The sequence below is a fragment of the Aotus nancymaae genome, unplaced genomic scaffold (genome assembly GCF_030222135.1).
Source record: "Aotus nancymaae isolate 86718 unplaced genomic scaffold, 86718_ANA_hifiasm-v0.15.2.pri h1tg000022l_1, whole genome shotgun sequence".
NCBI classification, from domain to species: Eukaryota; Metazoa; Chordata; class Mammalia; order Primates; family Aotidae; genus Aotus; species Aotus nancymaae.
In genome coordinates this window covers 13,950,763-13,973,089 of record NW_026988435.1, presented here as the reverse complement: position 1 = coordinate 13,973,089, position 22,327 = coordinate 13,950,763, and the positions used below count along the sequence as shown (strand labels likewise).

Sequence of the window (22,327 nt, the reverse complement as noted above, 5' to 3'; positions counted from 1 at the left end):
AAGTACCATATTTTCTTTATTCATTCGTGTATTGATGGATATTTAGGCTGATTCCAATCCTTGGCTATAGTGAGCAGTATTGCAATAAACAGGGGAGTGCAAATATCTGCTCCATATACTGATTTCTTTACTTTTGGGTATATACCTAGCAGTGGGATTGCTGGATCATATGGTAGTTCTATTTTTAGTTTTTTTGAGTAACCTCCATACTGTTCTCCATAGTGGCTGTACTGATGGACAACCCCACTGACAGTGTATGAGGGTTCCACTTTCTCCACATCCTCACCAGGATTGATATTGCCTGTCTTTTGAGAAAAAAAAAAAGCTATTTTAACTGGGTGAGAAGATTTCTCATTGTAGGTTTGATTTGCATTTCTTTCATGATCAGTGATGCTGAGCACCTTTTCATATACCTGTTTGCCATTTGTATGTCTTCTTTTGGGAGATGTACTTTCAAATCTTTTGTACATTTTTTAAAATAAGATGAGATTTTTTTTTCCTATTGTTTGAGACCCTTATATATTCTGGTTATTAATCCTTTGTCAGATGGATAGTCTGCAAATATTTTTTCCCATAATGTAAACTGTCTCTTTACTTTGGTGTTTCCTTTGCTGTGCAGAAGCTTTTTAACTTGCTCTGATTGCATTTGTAGATTTTTGCTTTGATTGCCTATGCTTAGTTTAGGCCTAAACTATGTCTAAGATTTCAGTCTTTAATCAATTTTGATTTGAGTTTTGTGTTTGATGGGAGACAGGGGTCTAGTTTCATTCTTCTGCATATGGATATCCAGTTTTCCCAGCACCATCTGAAGCAGAAACTGTCCTTTCCCCACTGTATGTTCTTGGTGCCTTTGTTGAAAATGAGTTCACTAGAGATATATGGATTTATTTCTGGGCTTTATATACTGTTCTATTGCTGTGTGTCTGTTTTTATGCCAGTACCATGCTGTTTTGGTCACTATAGCTCTGAAGTATAATTTGAAGTCAGGTAATATGATTGCTCCAGTTCTGTTCATTTTGTGCAACATGTATTTTGCTATTTTGGGTCTTTTATGGTTTCATGTAAATTTTAGGATTATTAATTCAATTTATTTGAAGAATATCATTGGTATTTTGATAGGAATTCTAAATTTCTTTATTTTTTTCTTGACCTAGCCATGGATTGGTATTGTCATTGGTATATGGTCATTCAGGAGCACATTGTTTTATTTGCACATGTTTTGTATAGTTTCAAAAATTCTTCTTGTTATTAATTTCTCATTTTACTACACTGTGGTCAGAGAAGATGCCTTAATATAACATATGGTCTATTATTAAGAATGTTCCATGAGCCGAGGAGAACATCCCTTCTGCAGCCGTTGGATGAAGTGTTCTGTAAATATTTATCAGGTCCATTTGGTCTATAGTGCAGACTACATCTCATGTTTCACTGTTGATTTTCTGTCTAAAAGATCTGTCTAATGGTGAAAGTGGGGTATAGAAGTCTCCAGTTATTATTGTATTGGGGTCTATCTCTCTCTTTAGTTCTAATAATATTTGCTTTATATATATGGATGCTCCAGTGTGGGGTGCAAATATAATTGCTATATCCTCTTGCTGAATTGACCCCTTTGTCATTATATAATGACCTTATTTGTTTCTTTTTATAGGTTTTGTCTTGAAATCTGCATTATCTGATATCTACGAAGCTACTCCTGCTCTTTTTTGCTTCCCATTTGCAAAGAATATCTTTTTCCATCCTTTTAATTGCTAGTTTATGAGTGTTTTTATAGGGAAAATATGTTTATTGAAGACAGCAGATATTTTATGTCTTATATTTTTATCCATTAAGCTACCCTATGTTTTTGATTGGAGAATTTAGTCCATTTACATTTAATGTTATTACTGATAAAGACTTATTGCTACCATTTTGTTATTTGTTTTCTGGTTGTTTTTTTGCCTTCCTTCTTGTCTTCCTTGTTGTAAAACTGACTGGTGATATGTTTTAATTTCTTGCTTTTTATTCTTTATATCTGTGGTAGGCTTTTTGATTTGTGGTTCTCGTGAGGCTTGCAAATAACACCATATAGCCCACTATTTATAAACTGATGACAACTTAACTCTGATTGCAAAAACAAGCAAAGAGAAAAACTGATAAAAACTCTACCCTTTAACTTCCTCTTGCCTGTATTTTTACTTTTTGTTTCTATTTATATCTTATTATAATGTCTATGTCTTAAAAAGTTGCAGTTAGTTCATGCACCACAATTAAAGTCTTACCTAGTCCATATTTGTCTCTGCACTTGTTACCAGTGAGCTTTTTGCCTTAAGGTGATTTTTTATGGCTCATTAACATCATTTTCTTTAAGACTGAAGTACTCCCTTTAGCATTTCTTGTAGGTCAGGTTTAGTGTTAACAAAATCCCTCAGCTTTTGTTTGTCTGAGAAATTCTTAATTTCTCCTTCATATTTGAAGGATATTTTTGCTGGATATAATATTCTAGGATAAAAGTATTTATACTTCAGCACGTTAAGTATGCCATGAAACTCTTTCCTGGCCTGTAAGGTTTCCACTGGTAAGTATGCTGCTAGATGTACTGGAACTCCTTTATATGTTATTTGTTTATTTTTTTTTTTTTTGGTGCTTTAAGATACTATCTTTATCCCTGACCTTTGGGAAATTGATTTTTAAATGTCTTGAGGAAGTATTATTTGGGTAAAATTTGCATTGTGTTCCATAACCTTCTTGTCCTTGAGTATTGATATATTTCTCTGGGCTTGGAAAGAGATATCTCCATTACTATCTGTTTGAATAAAATTTCTGCCTGAATCAATTCCTCTCTTTCTGCATACTCTTTAAGGCCAATAACTTTTAGATTTGCTTTTTTGAGGCTATTTTCTAGATCCTGTAGGCATGTTTCATTGTTTTGTTTTCGTTTTTTGTCTCTTCTATGCATTTTCAAATACCTTGTCTTCAAGCTCACTAATTCTTATGCTTGATCAATTCTGCTGTTGACAGACTCTGATGCATTCTTCAGTTTGTCAACTGAATTTTTCAGTCCCAGAGTTTCTGCTTGATTTTTCAAAAGTATTTTAATCTGTTTGTCAAATTTATCTGATAGCATTCTGAATTCCTTCTCTGTTAAATTGCATTTCCTCGACCTTCCTCAAAACAGATACTTTAATATATATATATATTTTTTTGTCCGAAACGTCACATATCTCTGTCACTTCAGGACTGGTTACTGGTGATTTATTTAGTTTGTTTGGGAGGTCACATTTCCTTGATGGTCTTGATGCTTGTGGATATTTACCAGTGTCTGGTCATTGCATAATTACTTATTGTAGCCTTCACAGCTCAGGCTTGTTTATACTGATTCTTGGGAAGGCATTCTAAATATATGAAGAATTGTGATCTCAGACTTTGGTCATTATAGTGGTACCTGTATTAAGGGGCTCCAATCTTGTTGACTAACAGAGGTACTATTTTGATGGTCTTGGGTAAGATCTGACATAATTCACTGGATTGTTAGGCAGAATTTCTTGTTCTCTTCCCTTACTTTCCCCCAAACAAAGGAGGTCTCTCACTCCATCCTGAGCTGTCTGGAATTGGAAGAAGGGGTGATGCAACAAGTTCACTGACAACACCACTGGGACTGTGCTGGGTCACACTTGAAGCCAGCACAGTACCAGGCCTCACCCAAAGTCTCTGGTGACTATTACCTGGCTACCAGTGATGTTTATCCAAAAGCCAAGGGTTCTTTAGTCAGCAGGTTCTTTATCCTGCCAGGCCTGGGTCTTTCCCCTTAGGGCAGTGTGTTCCCTTCTGGCCCAGGATAGGTCTAGAAATGCCATGAAGGAGCTACGGTCTGGAACCGGGAACTTTAGAAACCTACTTCATGCCATATTTTACTGTGGCTGAGGTGGCATTCACATTGCAGGCAATGTCTTTTTCACTTTTCTCTTTCCTTTCCTGAGGCAGAAGGAGCCTCTCTCTCCATGGCCACCACCACCCCAAGGCCATGGCAACCACTGCCTGGCTACTGCTGATGTTTATTCAAGGCCCAAGGGTACTTTAGTCAGTAGTTGGTGAATTGTGCCAGACCTAGGTCTCTACTTTCAGAGCAGTGGGTTCCCTTCTGGCTCAGGGAAGGCTGAGAAATGCCATCTAGGAGCTAAGGCCCAAAACTGGAGGCTTTAGGAATCTGCTTGGTGCTTTATTTCACTGAGGCTGAGCTGTTCCCCAAGTTGCAAGATAGAGTCCTTTTTACTCTTCCCTCTCCTTTCCTCAGGCAGAAGGAGTCTCTTCCCATGGCCAACATATCTGGGAATGTGCTGAGTTACAGCTGAAGCCAACATGGTACTGGGTCGCCCCAAAGGCCTATGGCAATTGCTACTTGGCTACTGTTGATGTTTACTCAAGCTCCAAGGGTTCCTCAGTCATTAGGTAAAGAATTATGCCAGAACTGAGTCCTTCCCTTCAGGGAATCGTTATCTTAAGGCCTAGGGTGGGTCTAAAGATGTCTTCTGAGAGCTGGGGCCTGAAATAGGGGATTCAGGTCTCTGCCTGGTGTTTTATTTTACTGTGGCTGAGCTGGTATCCAAATTATAAGAAAAAATCCTCTTTATTCTTCCATCTCCTTTCTTGTGTACCCCACGTCCACTAGCTCTAAGCTCAGTACAATACCAGGATTTGCTCAGGGATTGCAGTCCTGTGGCCTAGACTGCTTTTCAAATTTATCTGGAACTCCAGGGTACTTTAGCCTGCAGTGGTGGGTCCAGCTGAAACTCAGGTTCCGAATGGTGGGACAGACAATACCCCTCTGCCTAGGGCTGGTCTAAATGCTCTCTTTGTGGGTGCTAGCTGAATTCTGCCCATGTTGTCTTCTGCTGTGACAGGGCAGCAATGAGTTCCAGTGCAAAGTCCCACAAGCACTGTGTTTTTCCTCCCTGCAAAACACAGATTCTGTTTTTCCATGTTCCACGTGATACTGCCAAGGGTTGGTGGGGGGTTGCTACAGGTAATTCAAGACTGCCTTTCCTACTCTCTTCTGTGCCTCTTTGCTTGAAATAATGTTACAATGAGGTACTGTGATTGCTGACCTGATTTTTGGTTCTTATGAAGGTACTTTCTAGTATGGATAGTTGTTCAATTTGGTGTTCCTATAGAGAGGACAACTGCTGGAGATTTCTATTCAACCATCTAGCTCAAATTTATATTTTCTACTCCCCTGACTGGTTACTTCTCCTGGCTTTGCTATCCTCGGAATACTACCACCAGCATTCCTTCTATTGTTCAAAGTGAAACCTTACATTTTCCCTTCTATATTCCGTGTCCAAACAGATTCCGAGTTCCTTCACAACAAGAAAGGGCTTCAGATACTTTTTCTATTCTATTGCCATTACTTTAGTTCATGCCCTAATTATATTTTAGGTGTACTGCAATTTCTCATAATTAATATCTATACTTCCAATCACTTTCCTCATGAAAGCTCCCTTACACACTGGTACATGAGAACTTTTACTAAAGCCTACATTCTTATCAAGTAGCTCTGTAGTCAAAAACCTGCAGCAACTCACTATAAAGTCATAGAAAAAAGACTAATTAATATGGCATTAAAATCTTCTATTATGTGATCTCCATCTATGTTTTCAGCTTTATCTCTTAATAATTCTTTCTACAGCCATCATTCTCCAATTAATCCATTGTACTATCCATTATCTAAGATGATTTCCAATAGCTGAAATGGCTTTCTTCATTTTTTTCCTGCTATAATCTTGTCCATTTCCCAAGACTAGGCTTAAAAGTCTTTGTCTTAATTCCAGTATCTCTCCCCTACTCCCCTGCCATTTATTTTTTCATTTTCCTTGTCCTTTGTTCTCCCATGGACTATTCTTGCTCCTTGTTCCTTTTCCATTTACTGCATTAAGACTTACATCATAGTTTGGGTTTTATACATCTGTTTGCCTTCATTTAAGGGTCAAGGACAGTGCTGCAAAGATACAACAAAGACTGTAGTAGATACCATGTATTCTGTAAATGTATTTTGGTTTGATTATATTACATTATCAATTATAGAAGGGTTTAGTATAGGAGCATTACTTTAGCACTCTGGAGCTGGGGAGGATAATGTACAAATTCCTACACCTTTAGTATTTGGATTTTTTTCATGGAAATGAAGAGGACATTTGTTTCCCAGAATAGTACTGAACTTCTTTGGTGTAGATAACCCATCACATTGATTTATTTGTAGGCATAGAGAGACAGAAAACACAGAGCATTCTGTTTAACTGGGGCATATTTGTGCTATCAGTCACAACTACAGCCTCCTCTCCTAGATGCTCTGATGTTATGTGGAACAGTGATTGGCTGGGTGAGAAGAAAGTAGGGAACTATCTCTCTCTCCCTCAATGTCACTGAGCAGCACAGGGTGGTGACAGATGCTGCAAGGTACTTACTAAAAAGCACTGGCTCTTTTCTTCTTGCTATCAGAGTAAGAGTCTGTCTAGGTGTCCACTTCATCAAGGAGTGTCTTCCTGAGACTCAGGGGTAATTCCTGATTAAGCCACACATGGTAATATCATTCTTCTTCCTAGAAAATTTTTCTGAGAGATGTGAGACCCAATTCTGGTCAATAAAATATGAAAGAAATTTTGCTAGAGAAGTAACTTAATTCTAGAAGAGATACACAAAAATTCTGTCTGCATTTTGTTGTGTCTAAAAGTGGGTGACACTTGGAGTCATGGCTCTTAACTAATGATTATTAACAGATGCCACCGTTTGGACATTGCTGGCACCCTGACAATTGAAAGGCAAAAACAATGAATTGGGAAACTTGATGCTGACACAGTGCTGGGAAAACTAGACTTTAGGATTTTTATTATGTGACAAATACATTTTCCTTATTATTTGAGCCAGCCAAGTGTGTGTGGGATGGTTCTTCATTGTAGCTGGAGACACCCTGACACACAGGACTTCATGTTGGCATCAGGCACCTTGTTCAGGTGGCAAATGCTAATCATTGTTAGGGCTTCAGGAGACAAGCACATTATTTCTATTGCCTGCTTGAAAATTGTGCTGATTTGTTGCTAGGTCCTGATTCTGTCATTTTATTCATGGATCTAGTAACATGTCTTTAAAATACACTGTACAACTCTTTTGTAATAATTATCAAACTTACAATGACTAATGTTTATCTTCTTTATCAGTTTAAAAGCTCTATGAGGGCAGTGACTGAATTTTCTAGAAAAATTCGTATATTTACAGAAATCAGCTCAGAGCTGGCACAGAGGTGTTCAGTAAATAGGTATTCAGTTACTATCTGTAAAATGCATGAAAGAAGGAATAAATAAAGACATAGAGAGCATCAAAAACATTCTCTCTGGTTATTTCTATTGCTCATACCTCCCCTGCCTTGCCTTCTTACCAATTCAGGATTAGAAGAGTATGCTGTGTCTTGAGTTTTAGGAGAAGAAACAGAAAAAGGAAGGAAGCTATCATTACAACTACTGTTTGCTCTCTCCCACTGAGTGGAGAAGAGAAAAGCAAACAAGTTTCAGGGGTAACTTACAAAATATTTTCATAAAGTAAAACTACAATTGTCTCCCGTATTGCTTACTGGATCAAAATATTATTTAAGAAATGTTCGATTACACTTTTTAAAGCCAAAATGAAGCTTAGAAATAATTCAATGGAACTTAGCTGAGCAAAGACTTATCCATCAACTATTCAAGTTCTTCATTTTTCAGATGAAGAAAATGAAAGCTTCTGTCATCAAGATCAACCTTAGTGTTTTTTTTATCCTATGACGTAATAAAGAAGTGAATGTGGACCATCATATTCACTGGTAACAAAAAGGATATTTCCCTGGCAATGCTGTTCCAACTCGGTAGTCAGTGTAGCTCCTGCTTGGATGGAAGTTGAAAATGAAAAGAAGACCTGCTCTTTCAAAGGCAATAATCTTATTGCCTTCATGTTTTTCACTCACATAGGCCTGCAGGAATTAACACACATGTTACATTTAAATAATACGTAGATGCTGCTACAAGTATATTATTTTTCATCTTTGCCAATAGTCGGTTTATTAAACCCAAAAAAATATTTCAGAACACTATTTTTTTGAACATGTTAGGATTTTGCTATAAACTCTGAGCCAAAAACAATCTCTAAAATTGCTTAGTGGAGTATGCAAAGCTCACCAGACGCTTGACAACTTCATTGCACAAACAGAGAAATAGTGTTGTGGCTCAGGTTTCACGTAAAACCATGGTGTGTGTACATCCTACCAAGTATTTGGTTGTATACAGTAGATCTATTTATAAGTGAATTTTTTTTAAGACTTTTATATTAATCTCCAGCTTAATGTGGTTAGGGACATCAAACCACTTTTCAAAATTTAATGTAACATTGTTATTTTAATGTAGTTTCTGAAATTATAGTTTTCTTAAACATTTTACACTTTTACCCAACTTTGTCAGATTCAATGGCAACCTAAAGTCAATTACAATACTTTTTTCTTAATAAAAAGATAAGGTCTGAAAAGAAATTACATCTGTAAAATCTCTTCTTTTATTCATCATCATGTATTTACAGTTGGCTGTGAAAAGCCTTTGCTTTTTTACCACCACCTTCCCTCAGCCCCCAGCTTTGAGAGGACTTATTGCCATGCATATCAGCAGCACCGCTCTTGGTAATTTAGAAATGTGAACTAAAGCTCCAGAGTAAACAGTGTGCCTTTTGGTATTCAACATTGTTCTTATTGAAAAGGAGCATCATTTTGCTCTCTCTTCTGGAAACAGCATTACTAATAAACGTGATTAGGGCATTTGTGTCATGAAGCAAATCTTACTGAATATATAAATACCTTTGTTCAGCCATTAAAAAAAAAAATCATAGACACCAAAGTAAAAAACCATCAACTGTAATTTCCAACAGCCCCAGTATAAAGTAAATGGATTATAATGAACACATATTATATGCTAATTTTTGCAAGGAAAAAAGAAGCCTGTATAAAATTTTCACCTGTTAATTATGTTTTCTAAAACTTGTTGAAAACTGTGACATTAATTCCAGAGGACAGACAGGCTCATGAAAAATACAAAACAGCATGCAGGTAAAATGGCATCTATTGAAATGACAAGTTAGAGACCAGTAAAGAAGAGAAAAAAATAAATAAATAAAGAAATCTACATGTTGTCAAAGTAGCTTCTTTATGACAGCATAATTATTTACAAAAAAAGTGGTCAAAACAATTAAGATGTTTCCACAGCAATTTTTAAAGTGGGTTCCCTGCAGAGCTTTTATCATTTATTTTAACCAATAAAAATACAAATTACAAAATTTCAACAATAATAACAAAAAAACCCAGCATAAGCAGGGCATTATGTTTAAGATTTTCATTATCAATTGGAGAGACTTCAGTGACATGTTTTGACAACCTCAAGTATGTTATAGGACACTACACACTGAATAATAATGTGCTGTTTAAAAGATCTGCATATAGATTTCAACTGGTTGCCATTTGAAGCATGTACATCATTGGTGACTAAAACATAGCATTCAGAGTAAAGAGCTTACCTGTGGGGCTGAAAGCCAACCAAATCTTTCTTCCAATCTATTCATATCCCTGTCAAAATTATTTAGGAACTTGTAGCGAAGAAGGTCATCATCAGTTAAATGAAACTGCCTTCTGGCATAGTGATAACTCTCATTATTTCCTTTTCTTGGGAAGTCTAACCATTCAGGATGCCCAAATTCATTACCTGCATTAAAAATGAAATGTAAATATCACCCTGTTACATTAGAATTTCTTACTAGTAATACATCAATAATTATGTGTTTTTTAAAGTTTCTGAAATTCAGTTTAGGCTATCATTTACCAGGCCTGTGTCCTGTGGATGATGTACAGGTCTAGCTCAAAAACAGCAGAGTCTAGCACAGAAAATATCACATTTGGACTCAGGAGCCCAGGGTGCAGCTTCAGTTTGGCTGCTCATTACTTGTTGCACATCTTGGTTTCCTCAAGCACAAACTGAAGACAATTATCGATATCATACTTATTTCATTTCTAAATCATCTCTGAGATCTCAGGGTAATTTCTGAAATCTCTGTTTCTATAATCTCTGAAATCTGCACAATGCTTGACAATTTCCAAAGGCTTTGTATTTAAGTTATTTTTTGATCCTCAAAGGAACTCTGTATTGTATTCCTTTCAGACAAAAAATCCAAAGCTCTAGGCAGTTAAGGGATTTGTCCAACTTTGCATAGTGGGCAAGCAACCATTAAAATTTAGTTCCACTGATTACAATCCAGTTTTTCCTACCACATCACATTAGGAAAACATCTTGTAAATCTCAGGTGCAAAGGAAACTCAGGTCATTAATTTTATTATTAATTTTCCGTATTTCTTTTTCATATCTATTTGTTACTATTAGATGTATACCTTTCATTTCAAGTGTGCCTGAATGCTTATGCTGATTCTTCTGTGTGTACAGCTGAGATGCCTGGGTGGGGATCTACATAATACTATTTCTCACTATAATCATGAGAACCAGAAACCCAATAAACTTAAAAAATAAAATAAAACAGTAACAATACATAGTTTCCATTTTGAGAATCGATTTTAGATATTATTCATCTAACCAATTGGTTCTTATTGTTGCTCTCAAGTTCAATTTCTATTTTAAGCCTTCTTTTCTTTCCCTAAAAATTAAATACTACTTTCCAAAATTTTCTTTCATGTGCTACAATTAATTAATGCTGTGATTTTCTAATTAGTGCTACAATTTCTAATTAATGCTGAAAATTTCTAATTAATTCTATAAATTTCTCCAATGAGTTAGGAAGTATCATAGCCAATACAAATGTGTGCTACTTCAAATACACTGCATATTCATATTACAATAAATAAAAACTAATAAGCAAGAATGTAATTCAAAATGATTTATGGCAGAGGTGTTTTAAATAGTAAACTTTGCAAAGAAATTCTGCAATTTACATTTAACTTTTCAGGACCACATTCATCCAAATAAAAATATCATCCAAATAAATAGGGCTATAGCAATTTCTTAAAAATTAAAGTGTCTACATTTTGCTCATTCAAATTTTAGTTTAAATTATAGTATTTCTTATTATGGTGTCCGCAGTGTATCATAGCAGAGAACTGACTTTATGAGGCTATAATTACTTTAGGATGCTTTAAATCGACACAAGGAACTTCCCTCTGCTACATTTAAAAGTCCTGCCTAGGTCTAAAATCTGATTCATATCAGCACAAGGTATACCCATGGCACGCCTTACTCCTTCAACCATGAAACTAGCAAATAATGTACCTCCAGAATTGTATTTGGAGCAATCTTTACTAATAATGACAAGACTTCCAGTCTGGGAACAAGTATATGTCCACATACCTATCCAAGGACTAGTGGGATTTTAACTAGTGGATGATTTACGAGAGACTAGAAATGCCATGACGTAGCTACAGCATATTAGCCTACAAACTGGATCCAGGCTTCCTATAGGCAAAATACTTTTCTTTTGGCACAGCTATGGATCTCTGGGTTGATCCCAGTATTAATAAGCAATTCTTTTAGCCCTCTTCCATGGAGACGGTTACATCATTGTCATCATGATTAACATAGCAGCAGCACATGCTTAATTTCTGTTTATTATGTTCCAGGCACCATTGCAAGCATTGCACATGAATTAACTCTATCTTCAACAATTATCTAAGGTAGGTAATATTATTATTTCAATTTTACAGATAAGGAAACTGAGGCACAGAGATGTTACACAGTAATTAAGAAGTTGGGCCTGTGAACCCAGACAGTCTGGTTTCAGCCCCTTGACTCTTAATTTCTACTACAGCATGTTGCACAGAAGTAAATCCCATGGAAATACAGGGCCAAGAATGACCAACCTCTCATACCTGGACCGAGATTCCACGCTAGTGGAATGATGTGCCCAAATGTATCAGAATGAGAAGGTGAGATGTAGTGAAAAGTTTGGTTTTGCCACAAAATAGGACTTGTGGTGAGTAGATAAGGCAGGGCTATTAGGATGAACTTTATAAATTTTGTACCTTATATTGCAGGCATTATGAAATCAAAGGCTATTTTAAAGTAGAGAAATGAGAATTTCAAATGTGTTTATTATTAAAATATCTCTGGTACACCATGGTAAAAAGACTGGATATCAGGGAAAGTTGAATGGTAGGAAAACTGGTATGGAATCTAACGTATAAGAGATGATGAGATGCTGTGGGAATAGAGAAAAGAATGATGGATTCAAATGGCATTTCTGAGATGGAAAAAATAATATTTGATGACTGACTGAATGGAGACAGGGAGGAAAAGGAATGTCAGAAAGCAATTTTGAAGTTTTGAGTTCAGGAGACTGAGTAGTGACAGCATTAACTACACTAGGGGAAACGATAACAGAAAGTTTGGGGTGAGAAGATAATGAGTTCAGTTTTAGGCCCGCTAAATTTAACACCTGAAGAATACACCGGCATCTGTGGATTTAGAAGCATGATAAAAATAAGGTACTGAAACACAAGAGAGAATTGTAGCTGGGGAGAAGGAGTAATTTGTAAAGCTATAATAAGTAAAGATAATGACAGTCATCAGAGAAAAAGGGCTGTGGTCAGCATACCAAGAAACTGAAGGCAGAAAGAAGCCTTAATAGGGAAGACTGAGAGCAATGGTGAAGTGGACATTAAAAGAAAACATAGAAGGCTAAGAAGAGTCCCAAGGAGGGTGGTCAGGAGCGTTAAATGCTACCAAAAGATCCTGAAGAGTGTTTTCCAGCTTGGATTCATTCTCTCCATCACATTCAGGTACACCTATCAAACAGTGAAGGACATGAACAGACACTTTTCAAAAGAAGACATGTATGAGGCCAACAAACCTATGAAAAAATGCTCATCATCACTGGTCATTAGAGAAATGCAAATCAAAACCACACTGAGATACCAAACTAATGCCAGTTAGAATGGCGATCATTAAAATATCTGGAGACAACAGATGCTGGAGAGGATGTGGAGAAGTAAGAAGACTTTTATACTCTTGGTGGGAGTGTAAATTAGTTCAACCATTATGGAAGACACTGTGGTGATTCCTCAAGGACCTAGAAGTAGAAATTCCATTTGACCCAGCAATGTCATTACTGGGTATATATCTAAAGGATTATAAATCATTCTATTATAAAGACACATGCACACGTACGTTCACTGCAGCACTGTTTACAATAACAAAGACCTGGAACCAAACCAAATCCCCATTGATGATAGACTGGACAAGGAAAATGTGGCACATATACACCATGGAATACTATGCAGCCATAAAAAACGTGTCCTTTTTAGGGACATGGATGAATCTGGAAACCATCATTCTCAGCAAACTGACACAAGAACAGAAAATCAAACACCACATGTTCTCACTCATAGGCAGGTGTTGAACAATGAGAACATATGGACACAAAGAGGGGAGCATCACACAATGGGGTCTGTTGAGGGGGAATGGGGAGGGACAGCAGGGGCAGGGGATGTTGGGGAGGGGTAACATGTGGAGAAATGCCAGATATAGGTGACAGGGGGGATGGAAGCAGCAAACCACACTGACATGTATGTACCTATACAACAATCCTGCATGATCTGCACATGTACTCCAAAACCTAAAGTACAATTAAAAAGAAAAAGTTCATTGACTCAATGAAAAAAAATGCTACCAAAAAATAAATCAAAAATAAGAACTCGATACGCAATCTCCCCTCTGATACAGAAATAAGATGGTGTAATGCTATGCTTTTCAATTTATATTATACTCCAGACTCACCAAGGAAGGCTGTTAAAAATATTCACCCCTTCAGCCAGTGATATGGATACATTACTTCTGGAGGGAGTAGAGGCTAGAATCTACATTTCATCAACTTCTCTGTAATATTCTGAAAATAGTCAGTTATACAACATGATGCCCATGAATGCAGATTTCCAAGCCAGCAAGACTTGGGTTTAAATCACAGCTATGCCACTTATAAGTGATGTGAATTTAGGCAATTTAATCTCTCCAGTGCTTGGTTTCCTCATCTGTAAAATCATATGAGGAGAGAACCAGCTGCCCATACAGATAACGAGGACGAATCCAAAGGGTAGCTAGCTATTTGGCTCTTCTTCACACAGGTTTTCGTGGAATGGCCTTATTCCTTTCTTTAAAGTGTTGAAGTTCTGCATAGATGCATTTATTCATATTTTAATAATACAAACATATATCCCAAAGCCAAGTATTTATGTGCTTTGAATCATCTACTGTTTCAGATCTTAAAAGACAGAATTGAAAATAAAAATAATTTTGTTACAAGACACACAGATCGATAGGGTAAATCAGGTTACTATGTTAGGAATTTTATATCCACCCTCATCGAAGCGTCATTATTTTACATGTTGACCTTGCAAAGCCTCTGAACATATTCTCAAAGATTATCTGTAGTTTTGCTGACAGTTGATTATATACCACTTAAAATTAACACTTTAGGCACCATCTAAAAGCAGAGTTCTGCCCTGGCTAGAACACTCCTGGCACGTGATGACCTCCCCAGCTCCTATTTCTTCCTTGCCTGCTTGAAAATGTGACCTAAGGTCATGCTGTTGTTGCTTGCTATCTTTTCCAACTGCATTGGATAGATTAATAAAGTGAAAACAACAAATTCATTTTCACTGTATAGTTTAGCTTGCTCCTAGTATCTTGCCTTGGTAGTACAGTTTTCAATAGTATAGAAATGAATGGTTAGTTTGATCACACAGTATGATTAAAAGTTAAGTAACTGCTCCCCAGGAAAATACACACACACATGATACAGTCTCGGAGAGTTCATGGACTCTATAAAGGCGTGCAATTACATTATTATCATTTATTTCTAATATTCTAGTGTGAAAATTCACATGCTTTTTATCTACAGCATAAATAATGGTGATGGACTGCAAGTGGTTCCCAACTCTGCCCAAATTTATATGTTGAAATACTAACTCTTAATGTTTGGAATTTAGGTGATGGTGCTTTATGAAGTGATTAGGTCAGGAGAGTAGAGCCCTCATGCACAGGATTGATGTTGTTATAGAAGAGACCCCAGAGAGCTCCCTTGTTTTCTCTGCTATGGAGGATAGATACAGTGAGAAGACAGCCACCTGTAAACCAGGAAGTAGAGCATCCCCAGATAGCAAATCTGCCAGTGCCTCAATCTAGGACTTCCCAGTCTCCAGACTATGAGAAATAGTTTTTGTTGTTTAAGCCAGCCAGTTTATGGTGGTTTGTTATAGCAGCACAAACTAAGACAATAAGGACTGAAGAGTAGCATAATTATGATTAAATAGGTAAGGCATGTAAATTATTTAGAATCATATAAAATACATAGTATGTGCTCAAAAAATATTGATTTCTATTAAAATGTTTTATTTTTCTTTTATTTATTAAGAAATGCACTCATAGAAATATTTTTAAAAAATCACAATTCAACACATACACAGATGTCACAAAATAATCCCTGTTTTTCTTTTGATAAACTTTGTATTTATTTTTGTCTATATCCACAGGTGTATATTTATATCTATATCTATATTGATACATATACATACATACATTCATTCCTAACTCTCTGCGTACCATCTACCTACAACTTGTTTTTGAAAAAAGATAGACTCATATTATAAACTATTTTTAAATTTAAAATGAACATTTTGTATATCAATAAATTTGTATCTCTATGATGATATTCTATCCATTGTGGACCATGTAATGAAATTTTATTTAATCAGTCACCTTAAGTTAGTAATTTTGACTTTTTCTAATATTTCCATGTTATAAAAAATCACCAGTCTTTTAAATGTATCTTTGTACACCTATCTGATATTTCCCCTAACATAAACTGAATAACTATAGTATCTGCTCAAAAGTAAGCAGCAGATATTCTAGGATAAAACATTTCCCAAGTTTTGAACACTACTGATGATTCAGAAATACAGGCACAAGTTAGTAGATTGCTCCTGAAAATAATTTTCAACACACAAATTATATTCCTTAATGTAAACGTTTAGGATTTTACTTTAAAAGCATTTTTCTTCATTAAAATTTAATAATTTAATGTTTCATTTTATTGCCCTCTAAGATATATCAATTTAAAATATTCATTTATCATTTCAATGCCATATAATGGTATTGAAAACTTAGTAAGCATTAGTAAGAAAATTCATCTGGGGACTACTAGAGGTGGGAGAGAGAAAGCAGGGAGGGCTGAAAAACTACCTGTTGGGGCACTATGTTCACTACGTGGGTGACGGACATTCATACCCCAAACCTCAGTGTCACACAATATATTCACATAACACACCGGCGCATTTACCCCTGAATCTAAAATAAAAGTTGAAATTATTTTTTAAAAGTAATTACTTTTTAAATGGAGATTTAATTACATGAGGTTAATTTAAGTACTTGGAAAAATCTGAAAAAAAGAAAATGAGCAAACAAAATATTTGATAGCATAACTCAAGATTTTGTTTCTCTTTTAACTTTTACTTCATTTATCTTTTTCAAGTATAAATTCACTACTTCAAAGAGCATCCCAAGAAGCATATTCATATAATATGTAATATGAAATTAAATTTCTAAGTTAGAAAAGAGAGCTTTAATAAAAAAAATTCAAATAGGGTAATGATTCTATTTTATTAGAAAATCATTTATTAATATCTATTAGACATTTAGATTTTCTGAAAATGTTCCTTCAGAGAGGCCTCTTTTTAAACTGAAAAATAAAGAAAATTGCATATAACAAAGAGAGATAGAAAAATTGTATCAGTGATTGTAGACAAAACATTCTACAGGGTGGTTCTGAATGTTTTCTCTGTTGGAAATGAGCTGACAAGGGGCAAATTAAGTTTAAAGTAGACAAATGCAACATTAAATTTCATATTTGGTTCAAAACTATAAACACAAGCATAAAATAAATGGAAGCAAATCACAGAAACACTTTCAAAGTGACCTTGGAACAACAGTGAACCATTCTTAAGGCTGAAGAGAGAAAACTGGAAAATGACTGTTAGTATCTCACACTAGCTCACAGCTCACAAACCTAATGAAGAAAAATACTACCATTAAAACAAGTTAAGAATGTTGTTCTCAGCTATGGTCTACAAATTACTTAGGATATATGGCAGTTCTTGAGACAGTTCAGTGAAATATGGTGACACAAATGAGCCTATAAGTAAGGGCTGCTGTGTATAAAAATGGATCAGAAATCTAAATTTATTCAGGTGATGGAAAAAGAATGTAACTTATTTTAGTATAAATGAATTTCACAGAATGAAAACAATATGATCTGAATCAGTATTTGAATTTAAGCAATATTCCTAAATTATATAAGACTATGAGAAGCATATATAATATATTTATATGTTCCTCAATGAAGGCAACAGGTGTTCACAATTTGGGGTTCATGAATTTCCACTGATTTTCTAATATTTTATGCAAAATGTTGTATGTATGTTCACATGCATTTTTTGGAGTAGAGAAATGTGATCTTTGGATTCTCCAGGCATCCAAGGATTAAATGTATTTGTGAAAAAGTCATTTACTATATTAGAATGTCAGCAACTAGAAGAATGGGTCACAAGTAAGGGCTTTTAAGCAAAATAAAAAAGAAAAGTAGAAACCTAAATTAAAGGAAGCATTTTTAAAACTGTTGGCTGGTTTATTCAACAGATAAGAGGCTTAGAAAAGTCACATTTAAACCAACTGTAGTGCACAGAGGCAACGACTGTGACACTTGAGAACAATACTTCTGAGTCTAAAATATGCATTACAAGTAATCTGGCACTAACCATCAAAGCATGATCGTTCTGCTCATTAAATCACGATTATGATCAGTAGTGTAATACATAGAAAGTTCCTCAATTCAAAATGAAGGGAGGATAATTTTTTGAACCATCACTTGGGATCCTTTCTAAGAGAATTTATAGCTCATGTCATGATTCATTGCATTCAATATAGTAACAGAACTTGGTGCTTCTAGAAATCGTAAGTCTGAAAACTTTGGCTAAACCTTAAAATCAGGAAAGCAGGTGACTAACATTGCTATAGTTAATGATTCTAAAAAAGTCTACCAAGTTTCTTCTCTCTAGTTCCATTTCCTGTTTACACAGCTTCATTCATGTTTGGTTAATTGTGAAAAACCTCTAAGTACAAAATTCCTATTGGGACTCCTTTTCCTGTAATTAACTTTTTTGCTATTTGATGTAAAGGTCCAAACTATAAATTGACAAGAAGCCAGCTGGTACAGTGATGAAATTCAAGGCAATATAACTAATAAGAAAGCCCCAGCTCTGTTAGCTGAACATTTTGATTAGCAGGTTTGTGTATTTTGTTTTTCCAAACTGTAATGCATACTAATTTTACTCAGGAATTAATTAAAGTCTATCAAAGCCTCCATGCTGTGGATGTTACATAATTTGTTATTGTTCCCAAGTTAACATGTATATAAAAATAATATATAGTCCTAATGAGAATATAAAAACCTTAGCTACTACTCCTCTTTACCACACTAAAGACTAACCTTTAAAAGAAAGTATCTATTTTAAAATGAAAGTCTTTGACTTTTCTTTGGTATTGAAGTGAGTATTTAACTCATCAACATGTGGGGCACAGCACAAAGCAATTTTTTAAATCAGGGCCTGTGATTTTTCTTTTTTTGAAAAAATAAACTTGCAATTACCACCCTTTCTCCCTTTGATACTGATCAGTATGGCTATGGGAGGGGGCCATATCTAATGTTTCTCTTTCATTCTCCACAGCAAGCTCCAGGGCACTGTAACTGCAACAGAGCCTCCTTAAATATTGGTTAAGATACGATGTTTTCCTCTACAACTGTTAAATGTCCAATATAATTTCTCTGAAGGCACAGAAACAAAATATAGAGATCAGATCCAGAAGATGAGGGAAAGGATGACATGCTAGATGAGGCCAGCAAAACAGAACTCAGTGCTCAAGAGAGCAGGACTTATCATTACAGTATATCACAACCTCCCTGTTGCCTCTAGACTGCGAATGGTATGTAATTCTTTGTTGATATCAAGCATGTATGTGTGTGTGTGTTATGTGTGTGTGCATGCCAGTTGCACATCACCAGTCCACTCTTATCTGCAGTTTCACGTTCCATGAGTTAAGTTGGCCATGGTCAACTGTGGCCTGAAAATATTAAATGGAAAACTCCAGAAATAATTCATAAATTCTAATGCATGCCCTTCTGTGTAGCATGATGAAATCTTGTGATAATTTCCTGCATCCCACTCCAGATGTGAATCATCCCTTTGCCCAGCATCTCTGTACTATCCACTACCTGCTCATTAGTCACTTGGTAGCCATCTCAGTTATCAAATAGACTGCCATGATATTGCTGTGCTTGTGTTTAGTCACCTTTATGTTATTTGGAATGGCCCCAAAGCACAAGTAGTAATACTGGAATATTGTTATAATTGTTCTATGTTATTAATTATTGTTGTTAATCTCTTACTCTGCCTAATTTATAAATAAATCTTTATTATAGGTATGTATGTAAAGGAGAAAAAAGTGTATACAGGGTTCAGTACAAGCTGAGGTTTCACACATCCACTGAAAAACATATCCCAGTGGAAAAGGAGAGACCACTGTGTACACACACACAAACACACACACTCACTTTAAATACACAGATCCCACACTTGAAGTGTATGTGACAGTCCTGATGAGAATATTAAAAACAAAAAACAAACACCCAACTCCCATTCTTATTAACTGTACCAGATTTGTCAGCGATGTCTGAACCAGAGCAACTCCATCTTCAACAGGTCTGGGTGAAATAAGGCTGAGACCTACTGGGCTGCATTCCCAGATGGTTAGGCATTCTAAATCACAGAATGAAATAGGAGATTGGCACAAGATACAGGTCATAAAGATCTTGCTGATAAAACAGGCTGCAGTAAAGAAGCTAGCTAAAACCTATCAAAACCAACATGGTAACGAGAGTGACTTCTAGTCCTCCTCACTGCTACACTCCCACCAGTGCCATGACAGTTTATAAATGCCATGGTAACATCAGGAAGTTACCCTCTGTGGCCTAAATGCAGGAGGCATGAATAGTACACCTCTTGTTTAGCATATAACCAATAAATAACCATAAAAATGAATGACCAGCAGCCCTTGGGGCTGCTCTGCCTACGGAGTAGCCATTCTTTTATTTCTCTACTTTCTAAATAAACTTGTTTTCACTTTACTCTACGAACCCGCCTTGAATTCTTTCTTGCCTGAGATCCAAACACCCTCTCTTGGGGTCTGGATCAGGACCCCTTTCTGGTAACATCTTTCTGGCAACCATGGAAGGATCAATACTAAGGAAACCCTCAAAACAAAGGCTAACTTTCAGTAAGTGATGGGGTCTGGTAACATCTTTCTGGCGACCATGGAAGAAACAATATTAAGGAAACTCCTGACCCAAAGGTAACTTTGGGTAAGTGATGGAGTCCAGTAACTTCTTTCTGGCAGACCATGGAAGAGATGAAACTAAAGAGACCCCCAACTCAAAGGAAAATCACCTGTGTGCACCAATTGGCCAACTTTGGGTAAGTAAGTGGGGTGCATATACCCGAGTAAAGAATGGGATTGGGTTACAGGCCAAATTTAAGGGAGTCAGGATCTCTCCTAAGACAGGTTTAAAGGCTTCTTTCAATAAAATGCAAGGACACTTGACTGAACTTGGGTTCGAAGGCCCTCATAGGAAGATTAGAGTCCTTCCTAAGATTTAGGAGGTTAGAGGACCCTCTTAGTAAAGTCCCTCTTAGGCTAAGAATGGGGTTGGCACTATGGGATGTTAACTGCTATTCTCTTTGGAGTAATCTGCCTTGCAGTCTTTGTTGACAGTTGTGGGTGACAGAATTATTCATGTGCAGGACCGTGGGACATGAGGAGCTTTTTTCTCCCCAAAAGGGGAAACTTGACAATTTTCCTCTTTGTTGCAGTTTGGCCACCAAGACTGCAGTGCAGCCAGCTGGGTCACTTGGGCCACTCAGGGAAAGGGAACCCAAAAGCCTGGCATGCCAGGAAAAAGATAAGACCTTCTTACCAGTCATACTTTTAGCTTCTCTCTCTCTCTCTCTCTCTCTCTGTGCAAACTAGTTGAATGAACTGTAAAAATCACTGTTTATCTTCTCTATAAAGTTTTGATTAATGGGAAAAAAGGATCTGTGAGGCTAATCTTAACCTGTAGTGAAACTGGTGTGCTTTGTGTGTCTTTCTGTATTGTTCTGTCATAAAGAGGGTTACCTTAGGATAGAATGCTGACCTAGGACCCCATAAGCCTGCTGCTCAAGATGGCCCAGAAAACTGGTCAGTTACCAACTTTGCTACAGGTCCCTGAAACAAAACTGGATGAAGTTCTCCTCTCCTCTTATTCTACATCCTTGGGAGCTTGACCTTTTAACCACATGGCATTATTTTCTCTTGGTCTCTGTCATCACAATGGCTGCCTAGGTTGAGGGTTCAATTCCCAGCTTAGGAAATGAGTCCTTTCTGGTTTGATATCGGAGTGACCTTTGCCATTTTTTTAATTCTCTTCTCTCCAGGAACCGTCTTTGGAGTAATCTGCCTTACAACCAATATTTGGCTCATAACAAGTTTTTCGTAGAGCACAAATTGATCCTTTAACAAAAAATTGTAAGGGTTATAAAAATTGTAAGGGTTATAATAGGTTTATGAGAATCTTACCTTATGGTCAAACATTAAAATTGGGTAGATATGTCTATGAGTTTTATTAAGAATTGGTTTTAACATAAACAGTACACTAATGTAAAGATGAAATTTGGCTTATGTGCTATAAAAATCATACAGGAAGCATTGTCAAATGTGAAATAGTGTTTGGCTTTCTTAAGGCTATGCTGTGTAAATATGTTATTGATATGTGTTCCAAAATTAAATAAAACTCCTCTAATTCTAATAGGACTTAGCATATGTTGTTAGTAATTGTTATATAAAATCATCATATGCCACAAAGATAATCAAATTTATTTGTCAATTGTATATTTAGCTGTGGCCTAAAACATTTTGTCATTCACAGAAAATTGTTGTGCTTTTTCAACACAGTTGAAATTGCATCTCTTCAAAAGATGGTCTCATAATCAGCTACAGGACTTTCATAAATGCTGTTAAATGTAGTTTTCTGATAACTTTCAATATCTTTAGAAGAGAGGAAAAACTTTAAAAGCTCCCATGGAGAGCTGAAACATTTATGACTATCAGAACAGGAGTAAACTGCATGGACTAAACTAATATAAGATTAA

General features: G+C 36.1%; 1 protein-coding gene across 2 annotated transcripts in view; it reads right to left on the bottom strand.

Annotated features, from left to right (window-relative positions):
• Window positions 1-22,327, bottom strand: part of GBE1 (1,4-alpha-glucan branching enzyme 1) — a 271,257-nt gene that overhangs the window by 34,434 nt on the left and 214,496 nt on the right. For both annotated transcript variants that reach the window (XM_064380015.1, XM_064380016.1), the window contains 2 exons: window positions 9,556-9,740; window positions 7,842-7,972 (listed from right to left, as the gene is read on the bottom strand). In XM_064380015.1, the coding sequence (XP_064236085.1) occupies window positions 7,842-7,972; window positions 9,556-9,740 (316 nt within the window). The remainder of the gene's footprint in view (window positions 1-7,841; window positions 7,973-9,555; window positions 9,741-22,327) is intronic.